Source organism: Tiliqua scincoides, chromosome 5 (assembly GCF_035046505.1).
Source record: "Tiliqua scincoides isolate rTilSci1 chromosome 5, rTilSci1.hap2, whole genome shotgun sequence".
In the NCBI taxonomy this organism is placed as follows: domain Eukaryota; kingdom Metazoa; phylum Chordata; class Lepidosauria; order Squamata; family Scincidae; genus Tiliqua; species Tiliqua scincoides.
In genome coordinates, this window is record NC_089825.1 from 97,588,736 (window position 1) to 97,609,653 (window position 20,918).

The 20,918-nt window shown below is 44.5% G+C and overlaps 1 protein-coding gene across 1 annotated transcript; it reads left to right on the plus strand.

Moving 5' to 3' along the window:
- Positions 1-253: 253 nt before the first annotated feature.
- LOC136652487 (vomeronasal type-2 receptor 26-like) lies at positions 254-19,918 on the plus strand. Its single transcript, XM_066629427.1, has 5 exons — positions 254-345; positions 486-546; positions 14,932-15,036; positions 17,798-17,924; positions 19,008-19,918. The coding sequence occupies exons 1-5, from the start codon at positions 254-256 to the stop codon at positions 19,916-19,918; spliced, it is 1,296 nt and encodes a 431-aa protein (XP_066485524.1).
- Positions 19,919-20,918: the final 1,000 nt, after the last annotated feature.

The following is a 20,918-nucleotide window of genomic DNA, read 5'->3' on the forward strand; positions in this document are numbered from 1 at the left end:
GCGCGGGCTGAGCATGGAGTTTAGTGCCATATGTTTCTCAGCCTTTGAGTTCCTGCTGTTTCGGGCAGTGACGCTGACAAAGTTCTATGGGGCTTTTTGCCCGGGGTTTGGTCACAGTTTGACCCCACTGACAGAGTCCTTCAGTGGGGTGACTGTGTTTTAAGGCCCAGAATGTCCATGAATTTTTGGGCTTCATGCCGCTCTAGTGCCTTTCACTATTATGATCGGCTGTGAGGGCTCCATGTGCAGCGCCATGTTGGCGGGTTGTGTAGGTGCCATGAAGGCTCCATGTGCAGTGCCAGGTGGGCGTGTGCAGCGCCATGTTGGTGTGATGTGTAGGCACTGGTAGGGCCGGACCAGGTCACTAACCGTGACTGGCCATTTGGGGCATTAGCACAAGGTTAGAGGAGTCATTCCTCTTTACTATTGTATTATTTTGGGCCTGTTGGTGAGCTTACCTCATGATGTGCTTCTTTTTCCAACAGGTCCGTGAGGGAGGTGCCCAGCCAGGGTCTTGACCTGCGGACACTCCATAGTTTGAGTGGGGTATGTGTTGGGGTAAATTTTTCCTGGCCTTTTTGGAATTCATTGGTCTCAATCCCCTGCCGCAGGTAATTGTGGTCTGCTTGGGCGAGAATGACTTGGGTCAGAGGACGTCCATGTCCTTGAGGCTCCAGGCCCGCAGGGACTTTACTTTGTTGGATAGTCAGTTCCCCAGGATCGCTATGGTGTCCAATCTAAGTCAGCAAGGACAGGGGTGAACCAGAACCGCTCTCAAGATGCTTGACCGGCTCAGGGTGGCAGGCTGGCTAGCCCCTGGTCTGAACTTGGGGGGCCTTGCAGTGGTGACCTGAAGGCATAGCAGTTAGGCTGGCTTACCCTCTTCAGGCGACGGTGAAAGGCGGGCTTAATAACAATTGAGCTACGCCTGGAGTTGGGTGGACACCCTATGAGATTGGGGGGCATAGACGGCTAGGGCCGTTTCCCCCACTTAGAACCCCACACTTGGGATGGGTATTGTTTACCCTATTTTGCCTTGTTGCTCTTGTTGTAATTCAATAAAGTGGCCCATTTTAATTCCATACCTGTTGTCGGCTGTATTTATTGGGGAATGCATGGTAATCATCAACAAGCAAACGTCTAAATCGCCCAGGGTTATGCGCTTGGTGAGAGCTTTCGTTCTCCAGTGCCGATCAGTTAATTTCCTCTTTTCTGCACGGCACATGGCCGGGGTTCAGAACAGCATTGCTGATGCTCTCTCTCATTTTCAGGAGCAGCGTTTCAGGCAGCCGGCTCCGGACGCTCGTCGTGACCCAGAACCCATGCCCCTATGGCTATGGGAACTTGCGTCAGCACCGACCAAAACATGAACTGGGTTTCCCTAGCAGTCACTACCAGGGACAGTTATAGGAAGAAGGTTTTGGTTTTTCGCAGGCAGCAGTGTCTGGTGGATGCATGGCCTCTGCTTTATTTGCAATTAGGAAGGCAAAAATAAGGAAGGCCAAGTGGCAAAAATTTGCAACTCAAAGCAGCCAGGCACTAAGGAGCAGTACCTAAGCTCCACCCAAGGCAAAGGGAAGGGTCAGAGAGAGAAACAAAAGAGAAACAAAAGATAAGTTTCAGAGTCTACGTGAAAGTATGAATCTGCTGGACTTGGGCATCTGGAGTTGAGAAGGGGTGTTGGAGTTGGTACAACTCCGTCTGCTTCCACAGGTGGCAGGATACTGTCCATTGAAAGGGTTAAGCCATAGCCCAGTGACCCTACCTGTCCCCTTTGGATGACCTATGTGGGGGCATGGCCCAGACACAATAAGTATCCCTTCTTCTCTGAGCACACCTTCTCTTCCTCACGACCACTGACCAGACAAGATTGCTGCTCCCAGCAAGGCTCTGCTGGTGATGCCATCTTGACCACATGGCACGCAGGACAAGACAGCTTCAGGGCCTTGTTATCTCTTAAGTTAGTGTACCTCTGATCTCAATCAGATGCTGTAACCTTACTTCCAATGAATCGTGAGTAAATGAATCTCTAAGCTGCTACTCTTGTAGCTATTCCTTCATCTTTCATGTCCTGTTGTTCTGTTTGTTTCCCATGTAAATACTTGCTCTGTTATTTAATGGTCTTCCTGGTCACCTGGTGGTGGCAACAGCTCCCTACAGAGCCGCCTCTTGGTTGCCATTTTTATTTTCCATTTTGCCTGAGATGTACATGCCTTGAGAGCCTGGGATGTGCATCAGGCAATGCATCTCACTCGAGGGCGTCTCTTCTTCAGGAGTGCTGCGTCCACTGAGTGTCCTAAAGAGCACTTCCCTTAAAGCCTACAGGAGCGACCCTAGAAAGGGGACACTTCCAGATCTCTGTCTAATGAAGGGGAGAAATCCAAAATTCAGTCTAACCTCATGAAACTACTTCTTGTGCATGTAAGGCAAATTCATCTCCTTCTCTGTCTCCGGAGCTCAAAGCAGAGGGGAAGTACTCACTGAGTAAAATGGGAAGCTGACCTTCTGCGAGAGGATGTACCCTGCCCCCCAATATTCCTAGACCTTAAATGAAAAATTTTAGAATGGATAACGAGGAATGGTTTTAATTTGAGTGCAGATTAGAGTGGGGCAGATAATTTTTAAAGTTGGCAAAAATGATCCAGATCTAATTTTTTTTACTGGTAGCAGTTTAGAGATGAGCCTTTTCCAATCTCCTGTTTTTAGAAGTGTATTACCCTGGCATCAAACAGAAAAGGGGGCAGAAATTAAGAGTTTTAGTGGACTTAGAGCCCAATGCTGAACTCTGCACACCAGTTGACCTCTGGCACGCATTGTCATCAATGTGCTGTAAGGCACATTTGCAGAGCTTAGTGCTGGCCCAGCACTGGAGTTAGCCCAGCATGAGCCGGCGCTGGGCTAGTGCAGGTGAAAACCCAGTGCTCAGACGCTCGGCGCTTGCCCAAACCACCAGGCAGCGGAGAGGTAGGTGGGGGTGTGGAGGAGGCAGAGTGGAGCTGTTCAAGGGTGGGGGGAGACAGGGGTGTGCAATAGGTGGGGAGGAGGTATGCTGGGGGGAAGGAGCAGGGTGGGAGGAGAGCAGGACCCGTAGAGTTCAGCTCCACCAGATCCAGCTCCATGTTGGGCTGCGCAGCCAGAGCTGCTGCAGAATTGAGTAGCCTCATTCTGGGGCTACTGTCCTTACCTGGGGGAATGTCCCCTTCCCCCGAGGAGCTGCTAGAAGCTGTCCAGTTGCGCTCAGGATGCTGCAGCTGCCATTTTTGGCACATGGCAGCCCCGTGCTCTGGGCAACTCAGAATTGGGCTGAAAGTCACTGTAATTTGGCCCATTCATAAATCCCCCCCAAATGAAGTAAGAATGAGAACTTTGGCATTTTTTAAGCCCAAGGACTTGCCTTCATGAGTCAATGCAATTGAAACCTTTCAGTGGAATATTAACCCCAGTAATTACCTGTTGATGTTCATGGTGTCAAAATGCACCTGTAGGCCATTCCCATTGTCAGCAAGGTCCATCTGCTTCACACATTAGCACAGTGATTTTCATCCTTTTACATCTCGAGGCACACTGGCAAGGCACTAAAATGGTCAAGGCACACCATCGGTTTTTTGAAAATTGACAAGGCAAACTGTGCTGTCAATGGGGGCTCACATCCCCCAATGGTCCTATTGATAAATGACCCTCTCCCACACCTGGGGACCGTTCACGGCACACCGGTGTGCCACGGCACAGTGGTTGAAAATGGCTGCATTAGCATTTTGCACCCTAACTTTTGCAGATCTAGTTTAATTACTCTAGCCCAGTGATATCAAACTCATTTAATTCAGCTGACCCAATGGCATTCAGGGCGCCTGCTGAGGACCAGAAGCAATGCCATTAAGCAGGAAGTTATATTAAGCATGTGATAACCAAAAATAAGCAGTTTTTTTCTCAATTAGCTTCAGATGACAAAAGAGAAAGTACTCTAATTCTGATATTTTCAAGATATGGGAGAGTCCAATTATCACACAGGCCACCCTTTCAGCAGCTCTGCTTTTGCAGCTCAGTAGCTGAGAGGTGCTCTGCAAAGTAATGCGTCAGCAGCAGTGCAGCTAAAAGGATGGCCTGCATTATAGCTGGGCTCTCCCAGTCCCTTAGCAGCACCTATCTTCTCCCTTTCTCACCCTTCTTAGTCTGCCACTTCCCCCATACCATTCTGCACCTTCTGAGGCTATCTTCCATCTCTCCCTTCCAGCACCATGGCAGAAGTGGTAGTGCTGAAAAGCTGGTGCTGGGAGAGTCCAAATATCCTACAGACCGCTCTTGCAGCAGTGACATTTCAGCAGAAGTGGCACTGCTGAAAGGGTAACCTGTATGATAATTGGGCTCTCCCAGCACCAGCCTTTCAAGTTTCTGCAGACCACAGATCTTATGTTTGACATCCCTGCTCTAGCTGATATATAATAAGAGGCTAAAGAATCTTTTGTCCTCTGATCCAGGGGTCCCCAAACGTTTTGGCCAGAGGGCCACATCAAATATCTAATGCAGTGTTGAGGGCCAGAAAAAATTTAAATATAAAATTTAAATACATATATTAGAGATGGAACTTAGATGAATAAATAAATTAATGAATGGGCTCATTCATTCAACCTCTTGGGCCCTCAGAACACCCTCCAGACACAACTAGAGCACAGCTCCAGTCGTGTTTGGTTGAGTAGGCCAAAGCCTTTCACAGGACAAGAGGCTGGCCGCGGGCTGGATAGAGGCTCACTGCAGGCCACTTCTGGCCCCCAGGCTGGGGTTTGGAGACCCCTGCTCTAATCCAATCACAGGCGATTCCAATTTCAATGAGCCAGGCAAGCCCTGATGCTTAAAAAGTTGCTAATTGTTCTCAACAAGTGCATGTGTGTGTGTGGGGGGGGGGGGGAAGGTTTGTTTTTTTAAAGAATCCTGCCTCTGCTAATAATGGATGATTCAAAGTCTAATTAGCCATACCATCATCACAGCTCAGCCAGCTCTCTGCAAATTCAGAGAAAAGAGCCTAGAAAAAAAATTCTTAACATGTGGTGTTTGCTACTGTTTAAACTGCTTGCCACAGTCAAAGAAAAGCACAGCTCTGTGCATTTGTGATTTTACAGAAGTTTTCTTTGTGTGTGTGGGTATTTCTGCTGCCTGGCAACGCCATGGGATTTCCATGCGGAGGGAAGCTGAGATACTGCAATTATTCCGTTCCTACTCAGAGCAAGCTCCATTGCCAACAAATAACAATAAGCTGATAGGCCTCAAATTGGCTGGGGAATTGGGGTCACCTTTTTTAAAGATTGGGACAATGGTCACAGTTAGCCAGTCTTGAGGGATAAGTCCCACTCTGTTAATTTCAGAGAAGAGAGGGGCTGAGAGTTGTGCCCACCAGTCGGGATTGCTATACGACAATTTGGAGGGTATTGCATCTGATCCAGGGGCCTTCCCACTTTTTAGATGTTCAGTTAGCTGCCTGACCTCTCTACCTCCACCGGGGACCAGATGGGGAGCTCAGGATCTAAGAAATCTGCACAGTTTTCCTGGGGAAGATGTCTGTCCAGGAAAATCCTCTCAAAGTGTTGTACCCAGACAGAAAAGGGGATTTGGACTGAGTCGCCCCCTTCAAATCTTTGTGAGCCTGTTAAAATAGTCCAGAAAGCCCTACAAGCTCCTTTGAGTTCAATGGGATAACTATAAGGTAGGTCTGTTTGCGGCTTGGGGTGATTCTAAATTCTACAGAGTTCTCTCATAGAGTGGATATCTCTGTTTCTTTCAGATGTGAATCAGTGTGATGAGTGTCCTAAAGATCAGCATCCAAACCAGCATCAAAATCAATGCATCCCTAAAGGCATCACTTTTCTAGCCTATGATGAACCTTTGGGCATGGGTTTAGCTACCGCTGCACTTTCATTTTCTCTGCTCACAGCTTTGGTGCTTGGAATCTTTATTAAATATCAAGACTGTTGGCCCCATCGTCCGGGCCAACAATTGGGATCTGACCTACCTTCTCCTGATCTCCCTCGTGCTCTGTTTCCTTTGCTCCTTCATGTTCATTGGACGACCTGGCAGGATGACCTGCCTCCTTCGACAAGTCATTTTTGCCAATGCCTTTTCTCTTGCTCTTTCTTGTGTATTTGCTAAAACCATCACTGTGGTTCTGGCATTCATGGCCACACATCCGGGGAGCAAGATGAGGAAATGGGTGGGAAAGAGCCTGTCCAAATGGGTGATCCTTTTTTGCTCTCTCATTCAACTTGGAATATGTGGCAGTTGGCTAGTGGCATCTCCTCCTTTCCCATATCTTGATATGTTCTCCCTACCTGGGCAGATCATAGTGGAATGTAACGAGTGCTCAGGCGCCATGTTTTGCAATGTCTTGGGTTACATGGTTTTTCAGGCCATTGCCAGCTTCACTGTGGCCTTCTTAGCCAGGAAGCTGCCTGACACTTTTAATGAGGCCAAGTTCATCTCCTTCAGCATGTTGGTCTTCTGCAGTGTCTGGGGGTCCTTTGTCCCAACCTATCTGAGCACCAAGGGGAAGTACATCGTGGCCATGGAAATCTTCTCCATTTTTGCCTCCACTGCTGGGTTGCTGGGTTGTAATTTTGCCCCTAAAATATACATTATTCTGCTGAGGCCAGATGTGAATACCAAGAAACTCTTCTTGAAGAAAAGGAATTCTGTCAACTAGCCATGCATACTTTCTAAATATGTAAATTTTTCCTGTGTATTATCTACAAAGATCACAGTCCTATGTGTCCAATGAATGATATATACAATCCTGCATATATACATAACCCCAGTGATGTTGCTAGGTGGGTGCGGACGGTGCGGACCGCACCGGGTGGCGCGCACAGGGGGGTGACGTGCACTGGGGGTGTCATGCTAAAATTGCAGTGGTTAGGAGTAACCCCATCATATTATATACCATTGGGTGCAGAATTTCTAGTGGAATGAAATACAAAAAACCAGAGTGAAATAGCTCCTTTCTATCAAAAGTTATGGCCAATAAACCGGAGGACAAAAAATGCATGGATCCCTATGGAAAGTGATAGTAAGCCGTATCGTATGTTTACTCATGAGTAGGTGAACTTGCCTTAGTCCTTCAGAGAGGGCAGGCTGACAGGAATCCAAGGACACCAGAATGGTCCTGATCCAATGAATGCAGCCCCCCAAAACACCTCAGAAGTAAGTCCCTCCCTCCAAACAGATGAATGTATTGAGCCCTATGGAAAGCGAAACTAAGCCTCATGGTCACATTTACTCATGAGTAAGCAAACATGCCTTGGCTGGTGTAGAAATCAGGTGAAGGAGAGTGCAAGGCTACCAGAATGGTCCTGATCCTATGCACCTGGAGCTCAACAAGTGCTCCAGAATGCAGCCCCCCCCCCCACTAAAAAGGATCTAAAGAGGCTTCAGCTGATAAGGTGAACCTTTTTGAGACTTGCAAAGCCAGGTGGATCCTGACAGTGATCTGGTTTAAACAGAAGTTTTTTAATTGAACTGGGCGCTGAGTAGGGCTGAAAACCTTACTGGTTTTGGAGGGGGGTGTTATTGCAGGCAGGCTACAGAGGAAATTTACTTTGTGGACCAGGGCCAGATTCTGCTTATTTAATTATTTGTTTAATTATTTATACTTATTTATTTTAATTTGCCTGATGATGTCACTTCCACCACGACATCGCTTCGGGTGGGTCTTGGACAGATTGCCATCCTAAAAAGTGGGTCCCAGTGCTAAAAGTTTGAGAACTGCTGCAATAAGGTGTTAGTAATTTGACACCCAGGGGGGGAGTGACATCGCTAGTGACCAAAATCACTGAAATCACAGTTTGGAGGAATAATACCATCATGTTGTATATCAATCAATGCGTAGTTTCATGCAGAATGTGTTCTATCTTTGTTCTGTCAAAAGGTATAGCCAAAAAACCAGTGGGAGCAGAGTGATGATACATCACCACGCCCGCCACCTGGGGTGTTGCCCCGCCCACTGCATGGGGGGTGACACGCTGGCATCCTGCACCGGGTGATGCGAATCCTAGTGACACCACTGCATAACCCCACTATTACTGTGGTAAGCAAGGTGTGCATCTGAAGTGAAGCTCCGTAGGATAAAGTAGATGATCATGTACAATTACTGAAATTTCAATAAAAAGTGAAGCTACCCATTGAAATGTGTTCTTTACACATTTTGCTGCCTCCACTGAGACTTGGGATCAAACCCTTGGCAGTGTTGCATAAATCAGAGGTTCCCACGTTGAGTTCAGGTTTAGGTTCTGCCCAGTGCACAAAAGAAAAGACACTAGAGTCCGTGAAAAGAAAAAGAAGAAAACAAACTTTATCATGATAAAGGATGCCAGTAGGTGCACACCAAGAAGCATCACACCAGGTCAGTTCTTGTTACAATTTTTATACACAAATGGGGTACACATCACACATTTTCTATGTGATCTATGCTCTGCTAGAATTAGGCTCATCATTCATATATAGCTTGTTATTTTATTCACTATTACAGTTGATTTAGGAAGTTTTTGTATTGCTTTCATTCAGGACAAGTTTACACTTTTTACTTTGTTTCCCACTCTTGAAAAACTTTCCACTACTAGAAAAACTTGCTTTCCCTGTCTTGGTTTTTGACAACACTCCTCAAACATTTTTTTTTTCTGTTTTTCTGGCTTCCCGCCCTCCCCCCACCCAGGAACGCCTCCCTCCCACCTTCTCCCTGCCTACCCGAGAGCCTTATTTCGGCCCAGCCATGCCGACACAAGGCTCTCTCCCTCTGTCGGCGTGAAGGCTAATGCTAGCATCCACAGGCTATATCAATCAATATACTCTGAATCTGTAATCTCTTATGGCACATTTGCGACCTCCTGGGCCGACATAAGGGACTTGCGCCAGCCCATGTGCAGCTCAGGATTGCACTTCACATTGCATTTTTGCCCCTACTTTCTACATAAGGTCACAAGTGAGCACCAAGGACCTGTTCTTTAAGAAGGAGAAATATAGTAACACATAAGAACCCCAACCTATGCTATGTTAGAGCACTGCAGTGGGTTGTGGGAAAGGGGAAACTAGGAATAAGGAAGGATGGCAAAGTTTATGAGGAAAGTCATGAATGGTTAAGAGGGATCTGGGTCAATGAAGACAGGCCTATGTGGAATATTATTATTGTTCTAATTCTAGGAAGAACTCAAAAGGGTAGATGTGTGAGATCACATGAGAAGTACACACAATTTTCTAATGCTTAGCTGCACCATAAATAGCAGAAACGCATGTTCCAAGATGACAAAGGCCTCTTTGATCTCACCTGTTGACCCATCACAGTTGAGTGTGCCTCTGGGGACTCTATACATAAACATTGGCTCTGGATACTCAACCATACAGACAACCTAACGTGGAGCCTGTGAGTTTGGAATGATCATTATCTATAATTATATTGTGATTGAGTGTTCTCTGCAAGGAAGCCCCAGGAGATGTTCAAAAGTAACTTTCAAATTCATAAACAACAGAAAAGGGGGGGGGGAAGAGACAGAGAAAGCAATGGATTGGAGACTTTCAAACTTGCATAAGTCACAAAGCCTGCTATAAAAGAAGATGTTTTTGCTACTGAGAGCTGTGCAAATTCAGAAGACAGCTGAGCTCCTTCACAGTGAAGAGGAACAGTATCTCAGATCCAACACCAGGGCAAGAATAAGCACACTTACAATATTCAGCATTTAAAAAGTGCATTGAATGTTGTTAGCGATCTATGAAGATTCCAAATTTGAAAGGCAAAGAGATGGTCTCCTCAAAGATCCTGCTCCTCTTCCTCCTCCTTCTGTTCCTGCCTCAGTCTGTGAGCAAGCCCTTGGAAGGACTCTGCAGAGCAACAACTCCGAGATATGGATTTGATTATTTCAGACCAGGAAACCATGTGGTTGGTGGAATTCTGTCCATGAATGTGGGTCTGTTACAAATTGAGTCCTTCAAGACTGTCCCTCTGAATGTCAATGATAATGTAGTGGTCTAGTAAGTGTGTGTGTGGTTTAAATCCAGTACAGTATAATGGGCACTATTTAGCAAGGTTTGTGCAGGTTGGCCTTTAAGTTTCCGTACAGACAGAGGGTTTCTGCTTATTACACCTAACAAAAATCTTTCCTCACCACAGTATCCTTCAAATCGTCAGATTCTATTCTTTTTTAAAAAAGGTCTGACTTGATTTTGATAAGGTTGCTAGTTCTTTGAAAGTCTGGTATGTTTGTTAAATTGACAAACCCACTTTACCATTGAAATTCTAAAATCAACTCAGATTTTCTGGGGTTTTCTTTAAAAAAAAATTGGTCTGATTCTGGTAAGGGTAATTTGTTCAAGGTCTAACTTATTTCATAATAAAATGCAGTTGTAATATTCATAAACAAGTTGTACTTTAATCAGATCAATACAGAGGAACTTCAGGACTGTGAACTCTGACATTTATTGCTGTGAAAAGGAGCCTACTGCAAACCATGTATGAAATGATTAATCAGCATTAGGGATACTCCTCAATTATTCTGCTGTCAGTGCTTTTGAATGGGGCACACAATGTTTTATAGTTGCTCATCTACAACAGTATGCAACCATGATTTCCAGTGTTTTTGTCAGGATTACCAAGTCGCAGTTGCGGTTAAATCAATTCTCTTCAAATCAAACTCTGTGCAGAAACAGTAGCACCATGAAGCATAATGTCTTTGAGGGCTCCCCATAACCTTGCACTGTCTGTAGTTCTCTGAAATCTGACTTTTTTAAAAAAGCAGCCCTGGACAACTTGCAAATCTGAATGGGACTACAGGGCTGATCTTACTGCACAGATCTTACTCCAAACACCTCTGGATGGTAGAAGTCAGTAATATTTGTCATGCTAAGTGTAGAATTGGTTATTATAATTTTTGTTTTACATTTTTAGCAGGCTTGGAACATGGTGCTAACTCCAAGCCACTAAAAGGCTGGAGTGCAATGAATGAAAATGAATGCATACAAAATTTAAAAAAATAAAATAAAAACTCACTTTGTTTTGTAGTTTTATGAAAAAGAACAACCAGCATTCCTTGGCCTTCATTTTTGCCATTGATGAGATCAACAAGAATCCAAACCTGTTACCCAATGCCACTCTTGGCTTCCGAATCTATGATGACCTCTGCCAAAAGATAATATATGATATCACCCTTTCCCTGCTATCTGAACGCAATAAAAACTTCCCTAATTTCCGGTGTGGAGAAAAATATAAGATGGCTGCAGTTGTTGGAGGTCTGCAGTCATACACTTCCTTCCGAATGGCCACGGTCTTAGGACTATACAAGATCCCACAGGTAGGGGGTGGTACAAGGGAATTGGGGATCTCATTTACACATTTGCTATGCAGACAACAAACTCTCTCTATTGTACCACACTTGGAGTCCAACCCTATCCCCCGCCAGCTCAGATCATGCAGCTGGAGTGGAACAAGACAGCCCAGGAGGAGTCAGTAAATTTTCTTTTTACTTTTTTCTTTGTAGCCTGCCCAGTCTCTAGAGGGACTCCTTAGATCTAAGCCAGCTCTTTTGCTGACATAAGCCTGAGGAAACTCCTCAGGGGAGGTCCAGGCTAGGAAAGGAGGATAACAGCGTAGGCAAATGCCACCATGATCTTCCCTCTCATGCTCCCCAAATGCCCCTGGCACAGCTCGATCCCAACCCAGATCCCTACCTGTACTGTCCCTGATCATCCCCCAAACAGTCACCACTGCTAAATGACCAGTAATGAATGGTACCGCCTGAGCCAGTGGTGCCTTCCACATTAGGAAAATTTTTCCATTGCCCCAGAGTGAGTCCCAGCAGCCGCCATGGGTCAACTGGGACCTGCAGCTATTCTTTCTGGTTCTCCTACTCCAAACCAATATTGAAAATTATGAGCTAAGCAAAGAGATCAGAAGAGAGAATTTAAAAAGGAACACGGCAGATGACATTTCCTTTCACATCTCCCTATGATTCTTCATGCATCTGTCTTCAGAGAAGAAATGAGAAATGACCCTCCACTCTAAGTGCTTTCACATAGTGAGTGGATTCGGTGCCCAAACTGCCATTTAGCCTGGCTTTTAAAAAATCTCCCTCTTCTTACTCCTTAGCTCAGTTATGGACCTCTTCACTCAGTACTGAAGGACAGAACTCAGTTCCCTACTTTATACCAAATGGTTCCAAATGAAGCCTCTAAATATGAAGAGATTGTGCATTTGATCAAATATTTTGGGTGGACTTGGATTGGCCTCATTTTTTCACATGATGACAGTGGAGAAGATTTTGGGGAAAGGTTGACAACTATGTTCAGTAAGAATGGGATTTGTATTGCCTTTGCAGAAAGGGTGCCATTTGTTACTATAGATATGGAAAACAAGAAAAGCATATTCGCTACACAAAACATTCTGGTCGCTCTTAATGCAACAAAAGCCAATGTGATTGTTACATATGGGAACACACTATATATGCTACGTCTAAAAGTGCTGCTAAATACATATGAACCACCGGCAACCAAATCCATGGAGAAGGTTTGGATCACAGCAGGCCACTGGGATTTTACCTCAACACCTTATCAAAATGCTTCATATATCAGACACTTCCATGGTTCTTTATCCATAGCAGTCCACAAAAATGAGGTGCCAGGATTTTCCACCTTTCTCCAGACATTTAACCCTTACAACCACCAAAATTATATTTTTCTCCAACAATTCTGGTCTTTGGCATTTGGGTGCTTAACATCAATCCCAAATCCCTTGGAGTCTAGGCTGAATCTCAAGAACTGTACAGGGGTCGAAAAGCTGGAGAATCTTCCGGGGACACAGTTTGAAATGAGGATGTCTGCTGAGAGCTACAGTATCTACAATGCAGTCTCTGCCTTGGCACATGCTTTACATGCTAGGTACTCATCCAGGCACATGACAAGGGTACGAGGACTCAAATTGGGGCTTCAGATGACACAGCCCTGGGAGGTAATGTAAGACCTTTTTCAACATACAACATACAACAAACCTTTATTAGGCATATAGTTTTACAACTAATATCTCCAAACAGTCATGTATGAAGGTATATATTAAAAGAGAGATAGGAAATAAGAGTTAAAACACACCAGTTTGCTTACACAGTTACTCCAAGTTGCTTAGAACCAGCAACTTAGCCCGCTTCAAGTTGCTCAAATGTAGAAATTTAGCAACTGGAAGGGTCACAGATTCAAATTCACCTGCCAGCAAAAGTTGTAAAGAAGAGACTTTTTTTGTTTCCTGATAATGAGGGGAGATACTCGTCTCTGAGCACCTGATTAAAAGCACAATGCAGAACAATGTGTGGAAGAGAGTCTACCTCTCTGAGGCCACAATTGCAAAATCATTCTTCCTTTGGGGCATTTCTAAACCTACCAAGTAGGTCATTAGAAGGCAACACATTGTATCCGGCTAATGTAAAAGCCCTCCTTTCAAAGGGGCACTCTAAGAAGGACAGGTATTTTGGTTGTAGACCAAAGGAATTGTTAAGATGGAAATTTAGGGGTGAACATTTTTTTTGTGCTGCAGCCAAAATCTCTTGCCTTTCTATGTCTATTAGTCTTGTTATCAAGAGCCTGATAGAAGGTAAGACCTTTTTCTTTCAGTACTGTTGTAAGGGGATGGTTACTGCATGAAGCAGAACATGAAACAAAACATGCTAATTCTTTTCTGTAGGTTTCATCCCCATTCCTTCTCAAACACCAGGGGGTCCCCTCATCTTATCTATCAGGATTGTTTTTCCATCCCCCCATGATGTTCGGATAGGCTTTCAGACCAGCAACTGCACCATGTACTGCATCCTTTGGGGGGGGGGGTCACTGTGATCCCCTCCAGGTAAGGAATAGTTCTTCCTTTGCCCTGGGCTAAGCCTCTGCTGTCCTGGTGGGATGACTCATACCTCCATCAGCAATTTTGCTGGTGCAAGTCTGAGTGATCCCAGATAGATGGATAGGATATTGGCAGAACTGCTGGTGCTGATAACTGTTTTTCCTGCCCTGCCTGCTAGAAGAAATGAAAGCTTTCCCCATGGAGAGACTATTCACACAGTTTCACATGCTAGGGTTCCGACATTCCAAATCCAGGAAACAGGGACGGGGCAGGTGCTATAAAAGCTTCAACAGGGATCATGACTCGCTCACAGAATGTGCAGTTTCATTACATCAGAAATGCCATTGTGAGAAAAGTCTACCTAAATGATATTCAGAAACTTCCAATGCCTATAATAATGCCATTAAGGGAGAGAGAGAGAGAGAGAGAGAGAGAGAGAGAGAGAGAGAGAGTTTACAATTTTTTCAGTGGAAATCCCTACATCCCTGCAAACCTGTGAACTGTTTTGTCAGTCTTGAGCTTTTCTCTTTCTCTACAGCTCCATTCGTTTTTGAGAATACTCCAGTTCAACAACAGTGCTGGGGATGAGGTCTTCTTCAAGACGGAATTTAGGATACAGTGTGGGAGGCCTCTGCCATTCCCAGTCCTCCCAGGCCTGTCCCAGCCCCTTCCATCCTCCCCCATCCCAAAACACCCCTGCATTCAAAATGCCCTCCTACCAATGCCCCCCTGTCCCTATGCTAAACACATCTCTGGGGATGCCCTGTGCAATCTGTGTCCTATTTTGTCAATCCTGAGGTTATATTATCACTCTCCATGGTTAAATATTCTCCATGACCATATTAGCAAGTTACACTATCAATCCTCCCAGAACTCTGCTGCATTACTCTTCCCAAAAAGAACATTTGTCAGAAGAAACAAATGCTTTCCTCAAACAATATTCAAAGATTTCCAATTCCTATAGTCGTGCCTTTCATAATGTGAGAAGGGGAAGGGGGAGTTACAGTTTTCTATGTGAAAATCCCTATATTCCAGCAAACCTGTGTCCTGTTTTCTTAATCTTGAGGTTTCCTCTTCCTCTACAGCTCCATCCATTCTTGAGAACACTCCGGTTCAACAACAGTGCTGGGGACGAGGTCTTCTTCAACGAACACATGGAACTCTCCAATGGATACGACATTGTGAACTGGGTGGTTTTCCCAAATAAATCATTCGTCCAAAGAAGAGTTGGAACGATGGGTTCACAGGCTTCCTCGGGCCAAACATTTACGATTAAAGAAGGTGACATTACATGGCCCAGAAAATACAATCAGGTTGGCTTTCCATATGTTCAGGTTTAGGACTTGGCTGTTTCCTTTCTAACTCCTTTTGCATTAAACCTACAAATATATATCTCACATATTTAGAGCAGTTATGATAACCTCCATAATTCTGACACATAGCAGGTGACCGTGTTCACATCCTGATCCAATAATACATTGCCAGAATGCTCTGATGGGTTCAATAAACCTAGAACAACAAACATCTCCAACATAATTAGCTAACATAGTTTCAGTATCAGTAAGATCTTTATTGGCATAAAATACAGAGAAAGAACAAAACAAAACAAAAATATACAAAGACATCAGTCTTTTCCTCACATACTGCCCAGAGTTCCAGAGCTCTGCCTGGCAATTACCCCAGATAAAAAGGCAGTGACCCTATCAAGGGTCTCAGAGTCAGGTGTGGAAAGGAGAGACTGAAGCATGATTGAGTCCTCCCAGCCCTGCATCCTAGTTAGCAAAGGGCCTAGATATTTCTTGCGTGAGACGTCATGAAGTGGGCAGTAGAAAAGGGTATGTGTTATGGTCTCAATACAATCCCTACCACACTTGCATTTCCTCTCCGAGTAGGGAATACCACTGAACCTGCCCGATAACACAGCTGATGGAAAAGCATTACATCTTGCAAGTGTGAATGCTCTCCGAGCCTGTGGGCACTCCAGGTGATAAAAGAAGGAGGCCGGTTTCCCAAAACTGATTGGAACATGGAGATAGAGTGGAGAGCATGTGGTTCTGACGGCACTAAACAGCTCTTGTTGTCAACTTCCATTACAGGCTCACTTGGGCTTTTCATCGTAAGGCAGTGCAGAACGCATCCAAACTGGCGTCCTCAGCTATTTCCCGTTTCTTTTTTACCTGTGGCAATGGTTATGTTCCAGCCACTCTGGAGGCGTTTAAGGGAAAGATTCTTTCCCTGGTCCTTTATGGCTCTCCCATCTGGTATAAGGCTATTAACTAACCATTAGAACGCATTCAAGCCTCCTTTCTGCGGAAGATTTTGGGTTTACCCAGGTGCGTTCCCTACTCGGTTCTGTGTCTCGAGGTGGGGTTAATTCGGCTAAAGACGACTGCTTGGCTAAGATTACTGAAATTTTGGTTTAGGATTTTATTTAACCCTACCTCCTCTGGTCTAATGCTCCAATTACTGTCGGATTCAGTCCTGCCATTAGAGATCACTGATCTTCTAACCAAACTCAAGTCAATAGGGCTGGACACTGCAGAGCTAGGCATGATTGGTTGTGATGCTGCTTACAGAATCATCAAAGAAAGAATTCTTGACATTGAACAACAAGAGCTGTTTAGCTAACATAATTCAAACTCCTGAACTTCATGCAGGAATATTTTTGGGTTTGCTGAGATGCAGACTGTCTTCTTGCCATCCATACTGCTCAAGTTGAGGCTGAGCTCAACAAGTCTCAGTGACAGTAATTGGGATTTGCTCTCATCATTCCACCTACCCTGGCATTGGAGCAAATCCTCTCTTCAGCAGAGGTCCTGAGTGTCCTTTGGTGCTGAAGAATAGAAGACTCTCCAAGGGTTTCTAGCCTAGGCCAATCCCGCTGAATCAAAGAAGTTTTCAAAGAGAAACATATTTGTCTATTAGCTGATACCAAAGGGTCCTGATTGTTCACTTAACTCATGTCCCTCATTGTTTATGGCCAGCTGAACAACAATGAACTTTAAATTGTCTCTCCTTCAGCTAGGCAGGTGTAGCCTCCCTCCCCCACAATCCTGGAAAAAATACTAGAACCCAATAGATGATTCACTTACCCCTATAATTTCCTGAGAATAGATACTGCTTTCAAGTAAAGAATGTCAGCGTTGGGTGATCCTGGAATTCTGATACCCACGGGAATTCTCCTGCTGTGCACTATTGGTGATGCACTATTGTGAGAGTATGTATGCATCCCAATTGAATCCCTCATTATGATTCAGCCTAGAAGTTTGTCATCTTCATCTTGCCTTTCCTCATCTGGTAGCAAGACTACACCTACACCTATTTGCAGGGAAAGAATATTGAAATGAAATTCCAATAGTAATTGAGTCAGTTTTAGGAATTCACTGGATATCTTTCAGATTTCTCAAAAAAAAAGAAAGAAAAGAAAAAAGATAAACTAAGGAACACACCTTGGTGCGAAAATTCTAGGTTCTGCTAGGAAGCCAGTATCTGTGAAGTATCATACCCCCTAAATCCATAATAATATATTAATTATGGATTTAACATAGTCATAGTATATGGAATGGTCATGTTATTAACACTGTGATTGGATGGAGGGTTGTTTCCAAAGGGAAAGCCAGTAAATATTTGACTTTATTGTATTTCACATTCATTACTGCGCAAATGTTAGAATAAAATAAAATATGAATAAAATTACAGGTAGCAAAAAAAAAGAATCAATACATTAGTGTGCAATCCCAACCCATTTTCCAGCACTTAGGTAAGGGAAATGCAGCTCCGAGGTAAGGGAACAAATTTTCCCTTACTATGAGGAGACCTCCATGAGTGCCACCCAACTGCAGTATGCAGCACATGTCCCATTGGCGCAGCAATGCCAGTGCTGGAAAGTTGGTTAGGATTGGGGCCTAAATCACAGCCATTTAAATCTCATACTCTGTTATCTCTGGGTAGACGTTGCCCCATTCTATCTGCACTGAGAGATGCCAGCCTGGCTATCACAAAAAGGTTCGTGAAGTGGACCCGTCTTGCTGCTATGATTGTTTTCAGTGCCCAGAGGGGACCATTTCTAATCAAACAGGTATGTGATTCCACAGATGCTATCCAAGCGTTCTCAAAGATGGACTATGTGGAGAAAAATAAAAATGTTTCCCTTTTGCCAATTCCAGCCCTTTTCTGTTTCATATGAGGTACATATTATGCTTTCTGCATTTGTTTTCATTAATTTACAGCCCATTCCTAACCTCCAGAACCATGTCAGCCCTGCCACCCTGGCAGCCCTTCTGCCGGTGGCTGCAGCATAGATGCTTGTGCAGCAGGGGGAAAGCCGCAGACCGTTAGCAGGGTGGTACAGACTGGCTGTTGACAGGACTGAGACAGAAGGGTAGATATTGGGGTAGGATGCAGTGAGTCGCAGTGGACACACACCCAACAGTTTCCCTATGCAACAGTTTCCTATTTATGCCACCAACAAGGCTGGCACAGATCTGAGAAGTCCCACCAGGGATCATGTGGTGGGCAACAACCTGCTAAGTATTTTACCTTCCCACCAGTCTTGCTTGGCCTCCCCCCACCCCAGGATGGTGCATTGGGTGCCGCCGCCAGCGTGCCAGCAGCCCTTCATCCAGTGCAAGATCCCTAGATAGGGTGGGCCATAAGCCTCCATACATTTAGTTATTTTTCCATTTCTCTCCGTTCTTTTCATGACTCCCTATTTGTCATTTTGTGTTCTTTGCTCTCTGCAAAACTGCCTTGTGATTGCCTTTTTTAATATCCCACTATATCCTGGATGACATGCTTTCCCAGGGTACTGTTGGAGGAAGATATCAGTTCTTCCAAAACCACGATGGCTCTCAGTGTATCTGGGTATCTTAAAAAAAATATCAAATGGCAGCCAGCATGGCAGCTGCAACAAATAACAACTTCAGTTCCAGAGAAGATAACACTTCTCTCTCTGCACAGCCTTGCTTGGTGCCAGCAGATCGTGTCTTTGCCACCAGCAACTGTGCTGGCAGCCTCGTTCTGCATGCCTGCCATGTGCCAGCACTTTTGCATGGATTCTGCAACCTCTACCAGCAGAACATAAGCTCCTCCAGTGAGCATTTTTAATAAGATTAGATGTTCCACACTCTTTCAGTGCACTGAACATTTCTCCTTCTTCCAGATATGGATCAGTGTGAAGAATGCCCAGAGGACCAGCATCCAAACCAGCATCAAACTCAATGCACCCCAAAAGACATCACTTTTCTAGCCTATAATGAAACTTTGGGCATAAGTTTGGTTTCCACCACAGTTTCTTTTTCTCTGCTCACAGCTTTGGTGCTTGGAATCTTTATGAAATATCAAGACACTCCCATCGTCAGGGCCAACAATCGGGATCTGACCTACCTTCTCCTGATCTCCCTCTTGCTCTGTTTCCTTTGCTCCTTCATGTTCGTCGGACGACCCGGCAGGATGACCTGCCTCCTCCGACAAGCTGCTTTTGGAAATGCCTTTTCTCTTGCACTGTCTTGTGTTTTGGCCAAAACCATCACCGTGGTTCTGGCATTCATGGCCACCAACCCAAGGAACAAGATGAGGAAATGGGTGGGGAAAAAACTGTCGCATTGTGTTATCTTTTTTTGCTCCCTAATTCAACTTGGAATATGTACCAGCTGGCTCAGTACTTCTCCTCCTTTCCCAGATCTTGATATGTTCTCACTACCTGGGCAGATCATAGTGGAATGTAATGAGGGTTCAGACACCATATTTTACCTTGTCCTGGGCTACATGGGCTTTCAGGCCAGTGTCAGCTTCACTGTGGCTTTCCTGGCCAGGAAACTGCCTGACACTTTCAATGAGGCCAAGTTTATCACCTTCAGCATGTTGGTCTTTTGCAGTGTCTGGGTCTCCTTTGTTCCAACCTATCTGAGCACCAAGGGGAAGTACACAGTGGCTGTGGAGATTTTCTCCATTTTGGGCTCCACTGCTGGGTTACTGGGTTGCATTTTTTCCCCTAAATTGTTCATTATATTATTGCGGCCCAAAATGAACACAAAAAATGTTGTTTTGAAGAAGAAAAATTCTACATGCTAAAGATGATATTTTGTAACTATGTATATGTCTTCCTTGTTCTGAATTGCAAGGAAGGGAGTCAAGGATTGATAGTGTGAGCCATATTTCATTTCCTCATTATCACTATGGCAAGCAAGCTGTACAACTGAAGAGAAGCAATGTAGAACAAGTTATATGATAACTACCCAGCTAGAATGTGATTTGGGAGCCTTCCAAGAATCCAGAATTTTATGTACCGTAGAGACCCTAGCTTGACACAATGCAGACCGGAATTGTTGCTTCAGATTCGAGTAACAGGTTGCTGATCAAAATCTCCCCCAGATTAAGGGGTTTTTGGCCTACTGCTGCTGTGTAGCCGGAGGGATAGATATGTATTATTTATTTATTTTTCACATATTTATACTGCCCTTCCTCCAAGGAGCTCATGGTGGAATATTTCCTTCTTTCTTTTGTCCTCATGATGTAGATGTACTCTGAGGTAGATGAAGCTGAGAGGTAGTGACTGGCCCAAGGTCACCAAGGAAGCTTCATGACTTAGAAGGGATTTGAACCTGGATCTTCCAGCTCTTTTTCATTCATTCATTCATTCATTCATTCATTCATTCATTCATTTGTTTGTTTGTTTGTTTATTTATTTATAATTAACACACAGAGACATACAAACATATAACATACATTTAGGAGCACTAAATACCATATACCATTACTAATTAATCATACTATATCTCCTAATTTTCTTCTTCATCTATTTCTACCTCTTATTGATTGATCCATTTATTTATATAATATACAATAAATTTTCCCTAATGCCCTAGACCAGGGGTGCTCACACTTTTTTGGCTCGAGAGCTACTTTGAAACCCAGCAAGGCCCGGAGATCTACCAGAGTTTTTTTTACAATGTTCGCGCCATCATAACATATAACATTTATGTGTACAATGTATGTTGGTGTACCTTGAGCCCCACTGAGTATAACAGGACTTACTCCTGAGTAGACATGCCTAGGATTAGGCTGTGAGGCT